Below are 20,130 nucleotides of genomic sequence, written 5' to 3' on the forward strand. Positions count from 1 at the left end.
CACTCTCAGTCTGAGATTACACAGAAACACTAACTTTCTACCTACTAGTGGCATAGCGTGGGCGGAGCCCAGGGTGCAAAATTCTGGACTGGTGGAAGGGACCCGGGGAGTGCTAAGTGATTATAACGGTCCACTGGTTAGGAGGTGCAATACTTGCCTTGCCCTACCACTGGATAGGCAAAGATTCTCGTTCTAATACAACAATAACCCTTGTCGACAGAGTATATATATTTATTTTTTTCTAAAACTTTAATGCACACTATTTTTGTGTGCAATTTAAAAAACAATTTGTTGAGAAATACATAAATTTATACATGACATGTCATGGTAAGAAAACTATGTTCATTGCTGGGAAGGAATGTGGGTGGGCTGGCAGGGTATTTTATTTTAGCAACCCCTGCAATTGCCCGCAGAAATCTGCTATACAGCAGCATTTTTCGTTCTCTGCAGCATTTTTTTTGCCGTGGACAATATTGGATTTTTTTTTTCAAGATGGATTTTTTCCTTATTGTTAAAAATAAAATTTACTTTGTGAACTGAAAACACATTAAAATTAATAAAAGTAAATATTAAAATAGTAACTACACCATTATTGCTGTATAAGTATCTGAATCTTAGCGTGATAGAACATATATGTAAATTACCAGTAGGCGAGTATCGACTAGGTCATTGAACTCTGTTGACTGTTCATAGCACGTGCATTGCAGGGACCACTGCAGTGCGTACCGCTTCCGACGCCCCTGTAGTGAAATTCCACAGTATTGACAGGGCTAGCTCTCAGTGACCTGAAAATTTCACCAAATTATCTGAAAAATGCTAAACTTATACATCGCTATTTTCCAACAAAATATCACTTGCCTATAACACAATTTTTGTTCGCCACAATAAAATAAAATTTTCGAGTTCTTAAAATTCGAAATTGGCAAATTTGGCAAGTGGCAGAGCAAATTAAGACTACATGTAGTTGAACTTTTTTACTTCTTAATTGTTTTGGGGAAAATAATATTTCAATATACATGTACTTATACTTTTTATTACACCCAATAGCCGATGTGTATTTTTTACGCAGGGGTGTCGTTAACATTCATTCATTATTTTGAGAAAAGTGCATGTGGTGGATATAAAAGATCCCTTGCTACTAGTGGTAAAATGTAGTGGATTTCCTCTCTAAGACTATTATGTAAAATAGAGGTTGCACTATTACCATTTTGTACTGTACCGGTATACTTCGGGACTTTCTGTGAACAACGACATTTCAGAAAATCCTGAGAAATAAATGATCAGTGTCATGAAACAAAATACATAATTTCGAGGGCTCGCACTAATGTATGAATAAGCATCTTTTTTGGTTCCGAGTGACCTAATCCACAAAATTAAACAAACCTTACCAATTTACTTGAGCTTGAAAGGTGGGCATTGTCTTGGTGACAGATTTCCTAACAGAAATTATGCCGTTATAAAACATAATTATTTTAATTCTATATCACATTTTATATATTCTGACACTTTGATGTCATATAATTACAATATAAAAATTGAACTGGCACGCCATTGCATACTGACTACGCTGTATATGATAAATTGTCATCCCCTTGCAACCCCATTGTCCCTGATCGTGCATGTGTCATTTGCGTGTTAACTGTTAAGTCAACAAATACCACCACTAGTATAAATAAATCTTACAGCATATTGGCAAAAACACAACAACAAACTCATCATTCAAATGTACTTACAAACCACAGATGCAAACATGTTAACAGTAAAAATGTTGTGGACACTATTTTCCACGGCAAATTATTTGCTGTGGTCATTTTCTTAATTGCAGGGGTTGCCAAATGTCTGATTGTCACTCTGTAGGCAGTGATGGTTTGGTTGGACTTGTTCTCAAGTAACTCATTCCACCATAATTGGTTAGCCCAAGAAGGCCTACTCTGCTGTTCTAGAGCTAGACCGACATTTGAACAGTTACAATCTCTCTCAGTCAGAGATGTCGAATACACAAAATGTCTGCCTACCACCGGGTAGGCAAAGATTCCCGCTCTTAATACAACAATAACCCTATGTTTGACGTTAAATAACATTACATTGATAATTTTTGATACATACATTCGTGATAACAAATATTCACATATTAATCACTAATACATTGTTTCTAAACAAGAACATAAAATAAATTCAGTAATCCAGATAATAATTACAGGAATTGACACACTACATGATTTATTCAGACATTCATGGTATAGAGTTTGTTTATTCTTGAAGCTAAACTGACGCTGCGACAATTTAACTTGAACTAACTTGAACAATAATACATTGTAGCAAACTGAAAACAAAAGGACCTGGGTCATCAATTGAAATAAAACTATAGCTATATAAAAGTTACAGTTAGTTAATAACTACTGGTATAATTAAAATGGTGATAATAGAATACCTTTGTTTAAACTTTGCCATTTTTATTATTCTTCAAGTTAACTGAAATGATATCTATACATTTGATTCATACACATCTGTTATGTTTATTTCATTTACATTATAAGGTCTTACTTAAAATACAACGAGGCTCTACAACTATGTTCTATCTATAAGTATGAGCTTTTCTCTAAATGTGATTTTTAGTCCTGTTTAATGCTTACTCAACTTCAGAGGAAAATAGAATGTAATGTGTAAACTGAATCGGTCAGAATTTCTACTGGTATTTCATTGTAGTACATGTATGTCATACATATTTTGCCTCCCAAGTTCAAAGGCACATAAATGACTGTATGTTGAGAAATTATTGTATCAATGAATCACAGTGGTTAGTATGATGTCACTATTAATGCGGTATACCACGGTACATACCACAGTATTTAAAAAAAAAAAGAAGCTGTATATATACTGTGGTACGTTTTTTTTTTTGTGGTACCCAACCCTAATGTAAAAAATTACCAAATGTTTGGCATCCAGTAGCCGATGATTAATGTGCTCTAGTGGTGTCGTTAAACAAAACAAACAAACACTGATTAAACATTCCTTTTGTATTTCAGGGAGATCATGGGGATGGTTCAGCATTGTTTTTCTTGATGGCTTCTCGCCACCCGCAAGAATCCCAGCGGACTCTGATAAAGTGTACAGCGTTCCACTGAACGAAAGAATAAGTAAACCTATACTTGCCTACCTGTACAAAGATAATGTTAGAGTAACCAGCAAAGAACATGGAGACATTGCCAGTGCACCATTTACTATTGAGTCGATGGATGTTAATGTGTACAGAAACGGAAAGGCGGGTGTTGACAGGTGGAAGCAAGATGAAGGCACTCTGTGTCAGGTGGCATACAATGTGAGATACCCATATAGGTGGAACTCAAAGAAAGCCAAGTAAGGGTGGTTTTTTTCACTGATATATTTGGCAATAAAAATGTTTTGGAATCTTAAATTCCACCCAGAATTCATATTGAAGTTTTTAAAACACTTTGATTTCTATACAAAAGTTTTCTCATGACGAAAGAAGGAAGGAAATGTTTTATTTAATGACTCACTCAACACATTTTATTAACTGTTGTATGGTGTCAAACATATGGTTAAGAACCACATAGATATTGAGAGAGGAAACCCTGTTGCCACTTCATGGGTTACTCTTTTCAGTTAGCAGCAAGGGATATTTTATATGCGCCATCCCACAGACAGGATAGTACATACCACAGCCTTTGTTACACCAGTTGTGGAGCACTGGCTAGAACGAGAAATAGCCCAATGGGTCCACCAAGCGGGAATTGATCTTAGATTGATCGTGCATAAGGCTCTCCTGACGATGTCATCATTTAGTTGACAAAACATTGAGATTTTAAACTTGTGGTTTTAAACAGAGACTTTATTTTTTATATACAAAATTTTAAAATATATTTACTTTGATATTTGTATTGTATTGTACTTTTCCACACAGCTCTTTACATTGGGGTTTTTTCATAATTGTATAAATATTATTTCCATATACTTACCTTTTATGACACCCAACAGCCGATCCATCCATCCATCCATTCATTCATTCTTGCTTATAGCCACATAACTTGCAGGGATTTATTCAGGATTTTTCGGCACGATCCCTTAGCTGTTTGATAGCATGCTTTAATTATATTGAATGATGGCAATCACTATTGTTAAATTAATTTAAAATAATTATTTACTCATAAAATTGGGAATTTTGAATGCCACGTACTTGCTGTTGGGAAGGGACCTATGCGTGGTACCACAGAACGCGTTGATAAATCCCAGACTGTCTTTGTACATGGCTATACATGTTTGGCTCTGTTAACCTACAGAAATAAATATTTCAATTGGTAAAATAAAAAATAAAAACCATGGCATACTAGAGGCATAATATTTTCAAATTTTATTTAGTTGGGGCCACTGCAATTGCTATCTTAGTTTAGAAACAAAGGCACAAACCAAGGCAAACTTAATTATTCTTCAAAAGGGGACATGACCTGATTAATTTATATGTCATTTTCTAATTTGCTCTAATTTGCTAAGTTATCAAATTCTGAAAGAATGTGATCAGAAAAATAACACATATTTTGATTACACTGGATACACTAGGCCTACCCATTAGTGATAAAACTAGAATTTGGGCAACATAATTTTTTAACAGGCAACTTAAACATGAGCTCTTGGTTGCCGGCCCTTTGGACAATCTCCAGAAGTCCATAAAATTTAACTTTGCTAATATTACTTCCTACAGTTATAAGGAAATGGTACCTAAGTTAACCGTCGGAGTACTGCTGGTGAGATATGTCGCCCGACATCACGCCAGTCAACATACTGTACACTGTATACAGTGCATTCCCCAATTCATATTTCCCGTCGTTTTGAACATGACACTCACCGGAAACATTTTTATCTTAACAGGAAACAGTTTATTTTACAGCATGGTAGCTTTTGTTTGTTATTTTTCAATGAAAAATACATTGAAATTTTGAGTTCAAAAAATGGTTTTTGGCACGTATTTTCTCTTGACACCAATGGTGGCACATCGCGGTCATTATCAGGGATCGATTGTGACAGCTAATTTGATAGTTTTACCAACAACGAAAATCACCAAATATTGGGATATAAATCGTAGTTAGTTTTTTCTTTTTTTAAATCTAGTCATAAAACCACTGTTATCGGGAATAATGGACATAAATACTGGACAGCTGGCCACAAATGCCTGTAAGGAAACACAACTTAAATTTTTTTTTGCATAATTTTAATCACCATTAACGGATCTAAAATATAAAAATTACAATAACCCACGAAAATAATACTTACTGATTCATATATGAACTTTATTTCATGTATTTTTAAAACATTTAAGTGAATATATGTGAGTAAAAATTATAAACTTGTACCCACTCAACGTGTTTTTTGTCAAAAATTAATCCAGTGGTCTAAAGGTTAAGTTCTATTCATATTCTCACTGGCTGTATTTTGCCTAAATCTAAATTTATTTATTTTAGAAAGCTTGCTAGGTGCACGGTCGGTCTGGGATCGATCCCCGTCAGTGGGCCCATTAGGCTATTTCTCGTTCCAGCCAGTGCACCATGACTGGTATATCAAAGGCTGTGGTATGTACTATCCTGTCTGTGGGATGGTACATATAAAAGATCCCATGCTGCTAAAGCCAAAAAAAAGAAGAAGTTTGTTTCGGGTAACATGGCCAAAAAAAAAAAGAAGTTTGTTTCGGGTAACATGGCCAAAAAAAAGAAGAAGTTTGTTTCGGGTAACATGGCCAAAAAAAAGAAGAAGTTTGTTTCGGGTAACATGGCCAAAAAAAAGTAGGGTAGGTAGGTAGGATTTTTTTTTTTTTTTTTTTTTTTAGTTCAAAGAAAGGTTACCCTACCTTAAATGTGTTTGCCAGAGAAAAACTCAAGTCTCAAGATGAAAGACATGAAGGCAAGCTGTCTGAAAAATCTTAGTTTACTCTTTGCAGCCAGAGAAATAAAAACAATCTCACTGTCAGTGTCAGTTTTAAGTTTCACATGCCATTTTCAAAAGACAGGAAAACAAAAAAAGTTCAAACTATTCCTTTCACCAATAAAAGTCAGTAGATGACTTCACAGAAACTTCACAGCTTTGTCCAGTTTTGTCAGAGGATGACTGCACAAATTTGTCCAAGTTGGTCAATAAATGTTTGCACGAAAAGTTCACAGATTTATTCAGACAGTAGATGACTGCACAAAAACTTCACAGATTTGTCCAACTTGTATTGGAAATAACAAAACAATACTAATTTTGTGTGCAATTTACAAATCATTCGGCTTAGAAATAAATAACTTGTAGTAAATGTCATAGTAATAAAAAAGGCGTTCCTAGCCCAAGTACTCTTACTGTAAGAGAGCTAGACGGACATTTGAACATAAATAATGAGAGCGTGTTTATGTTCAAATGTCCGTCTAGCTCTCTTACAGTCAGAGTACTCGGGCTAAGGCGTTCCCTGTGGGACGGACTTATAGTTTTAATGTTTATTAGCCTATTGAACGGACCCATGCTAAAATCACCCAAATTAATTTATTCCCAATTAACTGAAACACTGAAATAAATGTGAACTGTTTAATGTTTGTGGTTATTCTTGAATATTCCGTTTATTTAATTATTACCCATGCTCAGCAGATCGCACGTTGTTTTTGGAAAATAAACCTACAATGTATGAGATGACTGGAGTTAAGATAATATGATATATTTTCCTCTATAGGCCTACAGTATTTAGCAGTTTGTAATAAAAGCTGTTTAATCGCCACACACGTTACCGTACTGTCATGCGATCTCTTGTGTCATCAATTACTGTGTTAATGATTCCAATTTCAAACAAATTAGTTATGCTCATATCCATTCAACGTCTAGGCATGTCTAGTCTGGGTCCAGTCTCTAACAACGCCAGTGATTGGTTCCAGGGCACGGCGTAAGAAGGTGCCAAAAAGTGTGGTGGGGGTGTATAAAAACCATCGCTGCTCCCCCCCCCCCCCCACGCACACACACACCTCATCCTCCATTTAACACACACTGACGTGTAAGAGTTACCCCTGCTTTGTCGATCCGCGACCACAACTTCTCTGTGCGCTTCCCCTCACCCCACCCCACCCCAGCAGAAAAAAAAAAGTTCAGGGTCGGTGGCAAAATTTAGGGTCGGTCGGGTGACCGGAAACAAACAATTTTTTTTTTTTGCCTAATCAGAAAGAGTAGTCCACGAAGTTGTGACAGCGTATTTCCTCTTTCGATATCTGTGTGGTCCTTAACCATATGTCTGACGCCATATAACCATAAATAAAATGTGTTGAATGCATCATTAAATAAAACATTTCTTTATTTATTTATTTTAGAAAATACTGTGGTTTATGGTTCAACCCAACCAAACTTTTCAAAGATCTTCGGTTGTGTGATGGTTTGCTTGTCGCAGAAGGTTTATATCACAAACATGAAGATGGGAACATGATTCCTGCAAATAAACGAGTGTTTATTTTTAAAGTCATCTTGCCTCATTCACGTACTGTTGAAAACGTCACCAATCCTGTGCTTGTTGAAGGTAAGTTTGCTTTATACAGTGAAAATAACCCCTCAAGACCTAAACAGGAATTCTCTCAAAACTCTGTTTTCGAAATTAATTCCCGTGATTTACGAATCTTTTAACACTAAAGTTTACCTCTCTTCAATACATATATAAAGCAGAATGTGAATAGAACACCAGTGGAACCAAACAAGTACAACAAAAGGTTTTGTATTAAAGAAAGACATGTTTTATTTAATGATGCACTTAACACATTTAATTTACGGTTATATAGCGTCAGACATATGGTTAAGAACCACACAGATATTGAGAGTGGAAACCCGCTGTCGCCACTTCATGGGCTACTCTTTCTGATTAGCAGCAAGGGATCTTTTATATGCACCCTCCCACAGACAGGGTGGGACATACCACAGCTTTTGATATACCAGTCGTGGTGCACTGACTGGAACGAGAAATAGCCCAATGGGCCCACCGACTGGGATTGATCCCACACCGACCACGCATCGAGCCAATGCTGTGCCACTGGGCTACATCCCACCCCTATGTTTTGTATCAATACAAAGCCCTGAAAACCGGAGACCCTCCACACTCAGTTAAATTGTTTTAGGAGAGAGTTAAATTGATCAGTTTGGCTCTTCCGATGTGATGATCAATTATGAAAATCCCTAATCATTTATAAGGAAAAATATTAATTGTAATTGTTTGTTCAGTGTTAAGGCTAGCTCTCACTAAATTCGCCTGTTGCGAATTTCAAAAACATTTGCCGAATTTTATTTTAATTTGGCAAAATAATTTCATGTAATAATTGATATTTTGATACAAACGAACTGGGTTTCTGCAAATTTTTGAAGTTTAATAGATAATTTGGTGAAATTTTCTGCTGACCCAGAGCTAGCTTCCATTTAGATGATGAAATTGATGTAGATCGATATGTTTCAGTTGGTACATGTACGTGTTTGTTTTTATGTGTACATGGCAAATGTCCTTTATAATTCGAATCCTTCTTATGTTCATATAACTCTAACCAGTCATGTAATCGATTATAAATGATGATAGATAATGAAATTTAAACTGATTCCCACCATTAATAACGGGTAACAGACTTTCGGTTTTGATTTGGAAACGATTGTATCTGTGAAATACAAAGACCTTTGAATGTTTTTGTAAAAGAGGTTGCAGGGTTATCTCTGTCATTCGCCAGATTCACCAATTGCGAATTTTAAAAACTATTGAATTTTTTTTTTTTAATTTGGCACCAAAAAAAATTGCATGATAATTAAAATTTTGTTTGAAAATAGCTATAGGTTTTGCATTTTTGCAATAATTTGGCGAAATTTTCTGATAACCCAGATCGACTCAGAGCTAACCCTGGGTTGGAATCTCAACTTGGTGATGTCACATTGCCCTCAGAGGCAGTAAAGCGGATTAATATAAATTGTATGTCATTGTATAATTAAATTTCTGTTACATTCATTACAATGCAACAGAATCCCATTGGTCCAGACATAGCAACAGGAGTTTGTTAATTTTTCAATGAATGTAAAAATTACGTCATCAGGGTACGACATATCTGATGATGTCATTTAATATGGGCAAGTTGTCTTATTGAGTGTTATTATTTATGGGTAAAAAATAATTAAAAATAAAGTATGACGTTTTAGTGTTATTATTAGCCTGTATGATTAAAATTTAATTATAAGTATTGTCTGTTACTTCTTTTTTGTTCATCTGGGTATATGAACAAAAAAAATTGTAGGCAAATTTATGTGAGAATGGCTTTGCCGATTCACACCATTTGCGGATGATTTTTTGTTGTTCTTACCCCGATGAATATAAAAGAAATAACGGACAATCCTTAATTACAAAATTTTTTGTGTTGTTTTCATAATTCAGTTTCCTTTTCTTTTCTTTTTTTTTTTTTTTTTTTTTTTGTAGCTCCTGCATGGTATTTACATTTTGAAAATGATTTTCCAACCGAAGTTTTAGCTAACCAACCATTCAGTTTTTCTTTGAAGATAGTTGATGCCGAAAATAAAAGTATTGTGACAACAGGCCTGGACTCCACAGCATTTGTAACAGTCCGAGTGTCATGGGAATACGTGACACTCTTTTATAAGGGTGGGAAAGACATGTTTCTGAGGTCCACTGAAGTAAGTGTTTCATAATATTGTAACCTTCCATTATTTGCAGATCATATCTATTTATCATCGATTATAAACCATGTGTGTTTAAAATTTACAATTATTTTACAACCTACAGACCACAGTTTCCTTATGGGAACTGAAGTCTGAAATGTGTTAAGCCTATATGAAGAAAGAAAGAAATGTTTTATTTAACGACGCACTCAACACATTTTTTTATTTACGGTTATATGGCGTCAGACATATGGTTAAGGACCACACAGATATTGAGAGGAAACCCACTATCTCTACTTAATGGGCTACTCTTTTTCGATTAGCAGCAAGGGATCTTTTATATGCACCATCCCACAGACAGAATAGTACATACCACAGCCTTTGTTACACCAGTTATGGTGCACTGACTGGAACGAGAAATAGCCCAGTGGGTCCACTGACGGGGATCGATCCTAGACCGACCGCACATCAAGCAAACGCTTTACCACTGGGCTACGTCCCACCCCTATATGAAGAATGTCTTACTGCTAATTGGTACGAATAGCCTAAGCTCGTATGATGCTGAAAATACTTGTTTGTTTTTTCAAATATGATCATATGTTGCTACCTGAAAATCTGTTCTTCCATATACTGTAGAATACTTTATTTTCGCGGGATAAAATTTTCGCGATTTAATGAAAATGGGTCAGTTCGCCAACATTTATTTTTGCGAATCTCCCAACTCCCATCAATAAAAAAAACCGAAGTACAGATGTCAATAATTTTGTTTTAAAAACGGAACTTAGTTTTGCCAGTTGTTACGCTAATCTGTAGAACTAATCCTACATGTACACACGAGTGCTATACACAAAACAATAGTTTTCCTGCTTTAACCAATCAAGACTATTGTTTATAAGTTAATAAGCTTAAAGAAGGTGCTTACCGCGTACAGTTTTTCTTAATCCTTATAATTGTTATAAAAACAAAAACCGAAAACAAACGAAACGAAATTTGAAGGCACAAGCTACTAGTACTCAGTAACTTAAGTTTGATTGAAACAATATTTATTGCCGTCAAAATACTAGTTCAAAACGGTTTGTGATTGGCTAACAGGCCAAAAATAAAAATAAAATTGTGAAACATCTGAACATAGCCCAGTCCAGATTTTTTCACTTCCACATTTTTAATATACTGTGATAATGAATGTTTACTTCCGTCGTTGAACACGTGTAGACTCTGTCCGATGAACTGATCACTAGCACATGCAAAGGAAAACAGCATAAAGCTTTTTAGTGTTAGTATTGTTTTATTATCATGTATGTACTTAAATTGTGTTCTTGATTTAAAGTTTTAAATAGCTTTTGTGTTTTGTTGTTTGTTCTGTGACAGGAGGACGCACCGCTTTGTTACTACTAGTCTCGTACATCGGAAACTAATGTGGTATAGTGGAACGAGACTACATATTTTATTTTATTTTTGTCGGCTTTTATAAAAAGTTTATTTTCGCGTGGAATATATTTTTACGAAATCCATTCACATGCGAAAAACGCGAAAATAAATTCCACGCAAAAATAAAGTATTATACAGTACTATATCCAGAAAAACAAGGTTGCCTATACTGAGAATGTTTATTGTAAAGATTATATTGCACTATAGAGCTATCAGCTAATCAAAACGTTAGCAGTATATAAATTGTTTATTTATACTTTTAGTTCAGCTGTTGGCTACTAGCAGTTTTACCACATGCAATAAGCTAAGTGCTGGGCTAGTTTGCTTAATGTCACATTGAAGTCATTCTAGATGCATTTTTTTTAAATCATGAGTTTTCAGGGAACATTTTGTTCAGTATGTATCGTGATTTCCTACGCAAATTACAGAGATCGTTACACAGTTTTAAAACATTAAACAGTGGTTGCTAATAAATTTTCAATTAACTAGAAATATTACTTATAAAGATTTTTAAAACAAAATGTTCCCTAACTGCCATGACATGGTATTTGAACGAATGAGACAGTGCTGCTTAGAGAAAGGAGCAACTCTTAAACTGGAAAATGCAGTTGAAATACGTTATGTGATGAATTCACCATTTTGTTTTTGAGGCCCGGATGGCTGGTCCAGAAGTGAAAGAAGACCCCACTTACCATGACATGGTACTTGAGAAGCGAGCTAGTGCAGGAAGGGTGACCTTCACGGATGTTCGAATTCTGGACATTCATTCTACCGTGAGATTAAATGCGACCTTGACCCAGGCCAGATGTAATTGGATTCGAACACCAAAAATGAACAGAGATTACAAGTCACTGTATATAGTAAACGCTTCCACACCGGATCTATATTACAAATACAAGCTGATACGACCAATTGACCCTTCTGTTATACTTTCCAAAAGGTTGAATGTGACAGGTATAGTAAAAATGGTTTTATTCAAGCTATTAGGGTTGTATCATGATACAATAGGTCATGATACGATACCTGTGTCGCATCGATACGATACGATACCTGTGTCGCAGTATGATACGATACCTGTGTTGCGATACGATACGAATCACGATATTTAATGATTATGACCCTAGTTACAAGGCAGTGTAAAATAGTTTTGCCAGGTACACTTTTTTTAATTATTAAATAATGTATCAATTACAAACCCTGACATAAGTTATTAATTTTAGCAAATCCAATGTGTTTTTGATTGCCCTGATGTTTGCAGTAGCTCATATTCATTTTATGTAAAACAAAAAAAGTATGTTGGTCTGGAATTAAGGTCAGTAAGTTTAAGATTTTTATGTATCACAAACCAGCTGCCATAAATCAATGTATCGTGGTCTTCATATCACAATATATGTGTGTGGACTTCATTTTAATCTTGAATAATTACATTTCTGTTACATTCATTACAACATAATGTCATTCCATTGGTCTAGATGTAGCAATGGGAATTTGTTAATTTTTCTATGAACGTGAAAATTGCGTTGTCAGGGAATGTCATATCTGATGACGTCATTCTATATTGGCAAGTTGTCTTATTGAGCATTATTGTTTATAGATAAAAATTAATTCAAAATAAAGTATGATGTTTTAGTGTTATTATTAGCTTGTATGATTCAAATTTAATTAGAAATATTGAACATAAAAGAAATAACAGACAATCCTTAAATACATAAAAGCTTGTTTGTGTTAGGCAAGATGGATGAAGCTCGACTGATCAAAGAAGTAATCAGTTTTAAAGATGAGCTGCTGTTGATTCCAATATGTTATTAATAATCCAATCAACTGGTCCTCAGTAGGAGTAGCATCTATGGCAACACATTTGTATTTGTTCATTTATTTATTACTTATAGTTAGTTAATTATTTTGTGTTGTTATTATCATTTATTTTGTGTTGTTGTTATTATTTATTTATTTATGTTTGTTTTATACTGCAGCACAGTCAGCAACATCTCTTGAATTGATTACACCACTTGAAAAAATTCCTACAAAAATTGGGGCAAATTGTCCACTAGAATTGGAATTAGAAGTAAGAGATCAGCTTGGAAACAGAATTTTTTCTGGACCAGATTCTAGTTTGGTAAGTTATTTTAAAAAAAACCCCTATAATTACAGGCCTCACTGTTAAGACAAACTAGTCAAATATTTCCAAAATCGATATATCCATTTATGTTAGTCTTTTTGAGAAAAATATGATTTTTCCACAAAGTGACATAGTGTACATGTATATCAGATGAAGCACAATTTTATGGGTCAGGGCCCCGTTCCACGAAGCAATCTTAGCACTAAGATCACCTTAGTGCATAAGGTAGCTATGTACTTAAGGTGATCTTAGGGCTAAGATCGCTTTGTGGAACGGGGCCCAGGGCTCCATTTTACGAAGAGATGTTGGCGCTAAGATTACCTTAAGTACATAAGGTAGCTATGCACTTACGGTGATCTTATAGCACTAAGATTGATTCGTAAAACAGGGTCCTGTTAATTAGGCATAGATCACATTTTGATGGAAGCTCTATTGTTATATTGCAGGCTTGTACTAACATTAGTAGGCTTTTTCTTCACTGTTAACTCCAAAATTCGGAAATTGGCAAATATTGCATTTTTGGAAATGAACTCTTTAATATACTTCCATATTTCCGACCTCTCTGAGTATTTAAAGGGAAACTAAAATTTTAGGACTAAAACACCACAGTGCTGTAAGAGAGCCAAGTACTTTCAACAAAATTATTTTAAATTGTGTTTGTATTCAAATACAATTGTTTGTTTTTTCCTAGCATGTAGAACTAAAGACCACTCGTCCAGATGCCTGCCTCTCCAGTGACACATATGTTACAATGACCGAGGGCAGAATTGTTTTCGCAGGCTCCATTTGTGAACCCATTAACACTGTTCAAATCTATTTCAAAGTCACAACTGCAGCAAAGACGGTTCTCAAGTCAAGAAAAACTAACAGAATTACTATTACAAGTAATGTAGCAATTTTATTTTATTTAGTATTAGAACATTTCCAGTTGTAACAAATGTCGCACACATTCCAAGATTGTCATCTTGCATTCCTTGTTACCTCGTCAACCCAGGGTATGCCTATCTCAAGAATGAGAAATAGTCCCATGCAGGGCTATATATAGCTCCGACTCCCCAGATTCATCAGTTGCAAATATTAAAAAAAAAATTCAGTTTGGTGAAATAGTTTTATACAGTAATTGATATTTTGTTGAAAAAAATAACTGTTTCTGCATTTTTTTGAAGTTTATTTTGACAAAATTTTCTGCTAGCACTGCGATGACAGTTTGTACTGACAAATATTATGATAATCTTAACCGAAATCTTGACCTTGTTGGTTCAGTCTCTTCAATGTCGAGATCACAGTATGTACATGTAATTCATAGATGTTGCAATGTTTCTTGCAAATAAAGAAAAAAAATGGAATTTATGTTTTTGAAATATAACCAGTGGGCAATATTATACATATACAGTCAAACCCGCTTATTTGCATACCCTAGGTGCTGCTCGATTATGTGCAATTAACCGGGTTAGTCGATTAACCGATAGAGTACCGACTTTCACTTTGTAACAGCCATCCAACTACAAAGTGGCATGGGAGACAGTCTAGCATAATGCAGTACTTCATACCGGAACTATTACAGTACTTCATACCGGAACTATTACAGTTAACACATGTCACATGCAGTTGGATATATATAAATGTAAAAATATATATCTATCGATATACATATAATTAGCATGACGTTTTTGTTTTAATCCAGAAATCATTTTTAAAAAACCAAAAACCAACAACATCCGTTTTCTAAAAACACAAACTTTGTGCATTAAAAAAAAACACACTGACCATCCACTAGTGTAAACAAAGTGTATTAGCCATTTAGTTAATGAGATAAACTTGAAACAACAGAACCATCAAAAAGTTCACTTTTCATCTGTACACGTGTTTACAAAATGACGTCAGTTTCCAGAATTACGTGAACTTGTATGGTGTTTCCATCCCAAAAGATATGGCAAGCTTTGGTATTATTTGTGATCCCCAAATAATGACTTTGCTATTGTTAAGCAATTAAAGTTAAGCTCGGCTAGTGAGTCATTATCAGTTCCAGCAGTCTGCATTGCATGCATGACCGGTCTAACACAAATGACTGGCCTTCATGGTGCGGTCCGACTGATTGGTGTCTAACAATATAGCAGAAACTTAGGGACGATCCATAAATAATGGTCTTTGTTATGTTTGTTTTTTGACGACCTCCCCCACCAGTCATTTTTTTTCCGCTACATTTTCCGGGAAGCAAGTGATAAATCGTTTCTTTTGCGTTTAACAGATATAGCGTACACTGCATCTAATGACAACAACCCTTTCTCGGTCACATTTATTAAAAACATAACCGCCTAGGACGATTGATCTGTAATCTTTTAATTACTGACAAGGCTTCTCAACATAATGTAATTGATACAGAACAATGATTGCCCTGAACACGTCAATCGAATAGGGCCTCAATAGTTGAGTGCGCATGCGTACAAGCACAAGCACAAGCACAAGCACAAATAATAGTCGGAGAGTTACCTGTTATTGAGATGGCCTCTGATTAACAGCAATATATTGCAAACAAAACATTAGGTCTTAGGTTTATTCAACTTAAAACAGCGATTACAGTCTGATTGCCACACAGTGAGCTCAAACAAAACAGATTAATCGGTGATTTATTTGAGTTTTTTTGCCAAAGTTTGATAGACTTTCTCAGTTATTTGTGACATTAATTTAGCACAAAAATAAATAAATCGTTATTTATATGTGCAAATAACCGATATATAGCCTGTAGTCTGTGCAATTAACCGGATGTTTTGTAGTGTTATAAGAACAAATGGTTCCGTGTTGGGTGAAAATAGTCGATTAACCGAATTATGCTATAAACCGATGTACAAATAAGTGGAGTTGACTGTATTATAAAGAAGATATTTTAAAATTTAAGATTTTTTAGTAGAAAAAAACTTAAGTTTTGGTAGGTTCTTGCACGTGTCTTGTATGTTAGCATGTCTGCTATTTAATGCCGAAAAATAATCGAATCTCTCATGTATCAGGTTCCTAATGTTCAAAGCAGAGTCAGTCATGCTGCAGTTTACTTACTAAAGGCACAGATCATGTGACTTGAAGTATACATTGTCAGGCACTAGCTGAAATCAAGATTTTAAAAGAATTTTGTCAGAATCGCAAAAATTAAGTAATGCGGGTATTTTTGGATTCCAAATAATTTTACTCTTTGACCCAAAATCTGTGATTCATGGAAGCATGGAATCTTATAGATTTGCAGCCTCTGTACATGTTTCCTATCATTTAACCCTTACTGCAAACCTAGCCTTTAGAAAGCATTTTATTGTGTTTTTGACTTGTACTAACCAGTATCTGACACATACTTCCACCCCTCCCACAAGTTTTAAAATAACCAATAATGTATGTGTTAGATATCAAATAGCAATATGGTTTAAAACATGCTGATGTGTCATTAAAAAAATATTCCTTTCCTTTCATTAAAAACTAATGTTTTGCAGACGATATATTCATTGGTCACTACGACAATTTCTATGTTGATCAGACTGGGGCAGCTGTTGGGCCAACAGAGAATGCTTTCGTGAAATATGCTGTCACTGATATCAGTCAAGGATTTTATCCTGGCCTCTTGAAAAGTAAGCTGTTTTTTAGCTATTAGTGAACATGTATCCATTATTGATAATCTACTGACAGGGTTACTGGTCTCGGTGGTATGGTTAAGCCATCAGACATAAGACTGGTAGGTACTGGATTCGCAGCCCGGTACCGGCCCCCACCCATGTAGGGCGAGTTTTAATAACTCAATGGGTCATTGAGATCCGTGATAGAAATAAGCAGAATTTTTCACTAGTCCACCAGACAAATGCATCTAGAAATCTACTTATCTGCCCATATTTTCACTTGTCCAAATAAATTAATTGTTTTATTCAAGGAACAGGATGATGTTTTTGATTGCTCAAAATAAAACTGCTCTGAAAATATCTGTTTGTCCAATGAACAGCCATCAAGACACATTTTGCTTGTCCGGATAGATTTTCACTTGTCGGGACAAACGGACATGTGCTTATTTCGAACTAAGACCACTATACTGACTTCTCTCTCACTAACCACTAACAAGTAACCACTAACCCACGGTCCTGGACAGACAGCCCAGATAGCTGAAGTGTGTGCCCAGGACAGCGTGCTTGAACCTTAATTGGATATAAGCACGGAAATAAGTTGAAATGACAGGGTTTCTGCCAGAAGGTACAAAGGGTAAATTACGTACCCTAAAATCTTCAAAATTAATTAATGTTTTAAAAGATTATAGTAAGAGAACTGCTGTTTAAAATTTGTAAAAGTACACGAAATGCAGTCTCCAATTTCAAATATTTGAGAAACCGTAGACACTTAGAAGTGGCACTTATGATCTGTTTTGTTTTTATTGCATCAGAAAGCTTGTGATTACCAGATGTACATTTTGTGATAACCTGGGCCCCGTTCCACAAAGCGATCTTGGCCCTAAGATCACCGTAACTGCACAGCTAACATATGCACTTAAGGTGATCTTAGCGCTAAGATTGCTTTGTGGAACGGGGCCCTGGACATGAGATAATTTATAATGCCTGATTAGCTGAAATCTGGGAAAATGATGTTACACTTATGGCAAAACATGCTTACAATTTTGCTGAGGCATACCAGTGATTTATCCAGGTGTTCTGTGGTACCAAACTTTGATCCCTTCCCAAAAGCAAGTGGCACTGAAAATTCATAATTTAATGTGTAAATATTCTTGTAATCATGTCTGTTTTGATAACTTTTCAGTGGTTCATTATGACATTTAGTGGCTTACAAAACATCCCAGTTATGATTAAATCTTGCTAATTTTCCCAATTCAGTTAGCCATGGGACCCTAATGCAAAATCCTGGATAAATTCATGAGCTTACATAGTATTATTTCTTTGTTTCTCAGTTATTCAGTTTCCTAACTTTTTATCTAAAATTAAAAAATATATATAATATAATTATTTTTAATGACATTAACAATTATTGATGCAAAGTTGATAGAAAAATATGAGTTTATTAAGACTGTAATTGTATTTGTGTTTTACATTGGCGAAATATTTTAAATAATATCTTTTCTTTGTTTCAGATAGAAATTTGATTGTTAAAAGCTTCAATACAAAAGGAGACACAAGGAGAGCCCATAACTTGTTTACAGAAATGGTTAATCATGGAAAAGTAGGTTTTTTACTATTAAAAAAAGAACATTTCTTTGTAAATGCTGTATGTTCTTGCATTGACCTGACCTTGATGCGGGATTTTGTTCCAGTTGGTCGAGAGTAAAGTTCAGAGCCTCATTTTATGAAGCTATCTTAGTGCTAGGATCACCTTAATGGCTTAAGTGTATAATTACCATATGTAAAACAGGGACTCCATTCCATGAAAAGATCTTAGCACTGCTATTGTCATAAATACCTATTATCGTGTCTAACACATTTCGCTATGTATACTATTGTCTTAAATTACATTGAAAATTTACAATAGATCTGTGATTTCAAGATTTTCTAACACAGGTACAAACTCATTGGTGTCTAAACAGATCTAGTGTGGACTAAGTGTTTTTTGGATTAAACTCAATGTTTGATATTCACCTTCTCACCAAGATTGTAATTGTTAGAAGGTCCTTACTACTATCCTACGGTTACTTTGTGCAATGGTTGTAAAAGTTAATGAGTCACAACAATCAACCATAGCTACTATTCATTGGGGCAGTTGAATTCTATTTTAAATAATGATATACCTAGCAGTTTGGTTGTTATTACCCCCCTACTGGTTCCACCGGAGGGGACTATAAGTTTCATCCCCATCCATCTGTCTGTATGGCTGTCCATCTGTTCCACATGGTTTTCACGATTTGTTTGTGCAATCTTTCCAGATATTGAGCTGAAATTTTGTGTATAGCTTAATCATGTAGACTTTAAAGTATATGACTTTCTAGCATTTTACCCTTTTTATTTTACAGAGTTATGGCCCTTGAATTTAAGAGATTAAAAAAACATTTGGGGCATGGTATGGGACTTATGTATTCTTTTAGCAGTACGCTCAGATTGCTTGTTTGCTTATTGTATATATTGCAGAAGAATCCTAACGAGATGATACGTGGTATTATTGGCATGGGAGGCAATGCTTTCACGAGAGAACTGAGATCACTGCTGTACGAGTCAAAGACTGTAACAGTTGCTACAAAGGAAGATAGTGTTGACTTTGAAAGTGTAATAAGTTAAATAGCTAATGCCAGTTAATTTTCATAAAGTTTGGTGGATGGGTATGTGGATGCATACATGTTTGTGATGGATGCATACATGTTTGTGATAGGATTTAACTGCACAAGCAAACCGTGTATTTATGTACTAATTTATTTAGTGTGTTGGTCAGATTTAAATTGTTTGTAATATCGCAAAATACATTTAATACATGTAAACATACTGATATAAAATAAAACTATCCTTGGTTGTGATAAGTTAGAAACGATTCTTAACAAGGAGCAATTTGAGCAGAATATAGGAGGGAAGGTTAAAAAAAAGAAGGCATGTATAGACTAAACATTTAGAGTTACAAACAGAATGAGATATCACAAACCATGCACACCATTTGTCATCAATAAAGTAAGAAATTCTTCATCTCTTGTATAAAAGTGTCTGATTTGAAAAATATTTTTCTGAATCCATTTTGTAATATAAAAAGGCTGTAAATTTGCCCAGACAGGTGTTAAAATTGTAGAAAATGGTCCACCCAATATATGTAATAAAATAATACTAAAATAATAAAGTCATATTAAATAATTATTTTCACTTAATATTTCAGACAGAATATCCATACTTCAGTCGGCTTTGCTGGACAACAGAGCAGATATTACAAAATCTTTTTATAGCATTTTTGGCCAGACAGTGGAAGCGAATCGTAAGTTTAATTAA

At 34.8% G+C, this 20,130-nt stretch overlaps 1 protein-coding gene across 1 annotated transcript in view; it reads left to right on the forward strand.

The window, feature by feature from the left end:
- LOC121389705 overlaps nucleotides 1–20,130 on the forward strand; it is a 210,274-nt gene that overhangs the window by 104,461 nt on the left and 85,683 nt on the right. The window contains exons 41-51 of the mRNA XM_041521356.1: nucleotides 2,644–2,656; nucleotides 3,027–3,357; nucleotides 7,335–7,537; nucleotides 9,455–9,669; nucleotides 11,733–12,036; nucleotides 13,056–13,198; nucleotides 13,893–14,085; nucleotides 16,675–16,809; nucleotides 18,306–18,394; nucleotides 19,294–19,428; nucleotides 20,021–20,116. Coding sequence (XP_041377290.1) covers nucleotides 2,644–2,656; nucleotides 3,027–3,357; nucleotides 7,335–7,537; nucleotides 9,455–9,669; nucleotides 11,733–12,036; nucleotides 13,056–13,198; nucleotides 13,893–14,085; nucleotides 16,675–16,809; nucleotides 18,306–18,394; nucleotides 19,294–19,428; nucleotides 20,021–20,116 — 1,857 coding nt within the window. The remainder of the gene's footprint in view (nucleotides 1–2,643; nucleotides 2,657–3,026; nucleotides 3,358–7,334; nucleotides 7,538–9,454; nucleotides 9,670–11,732; nucleotides 12,037–13,055; nucleotides 13,199–13,892; nucleotides 14,086–16,674; nucleotides 16,810–18,305; nucleotides 18,395–19,293; nucleotides 19,429–20,020; nucleotides 20,117–20,130) is intronic.

This window comes from Gigantopelta aegis, chromosome 15, assembly GCF_016097555.1.
Source record: "Gigantopelta aegis isolate Gae_Host chromosome 15, Gae_host_genome, whole genome shotgun sequence".
In the NCBI taxonomy this organism is placed as follows: domain Eukaryota; kingdom Metazoa; phylum Mollusca; class Gastropoda; order Neomphalida; family Peltospiridae; genus Gigantopelta; species Gigantopelta aegis.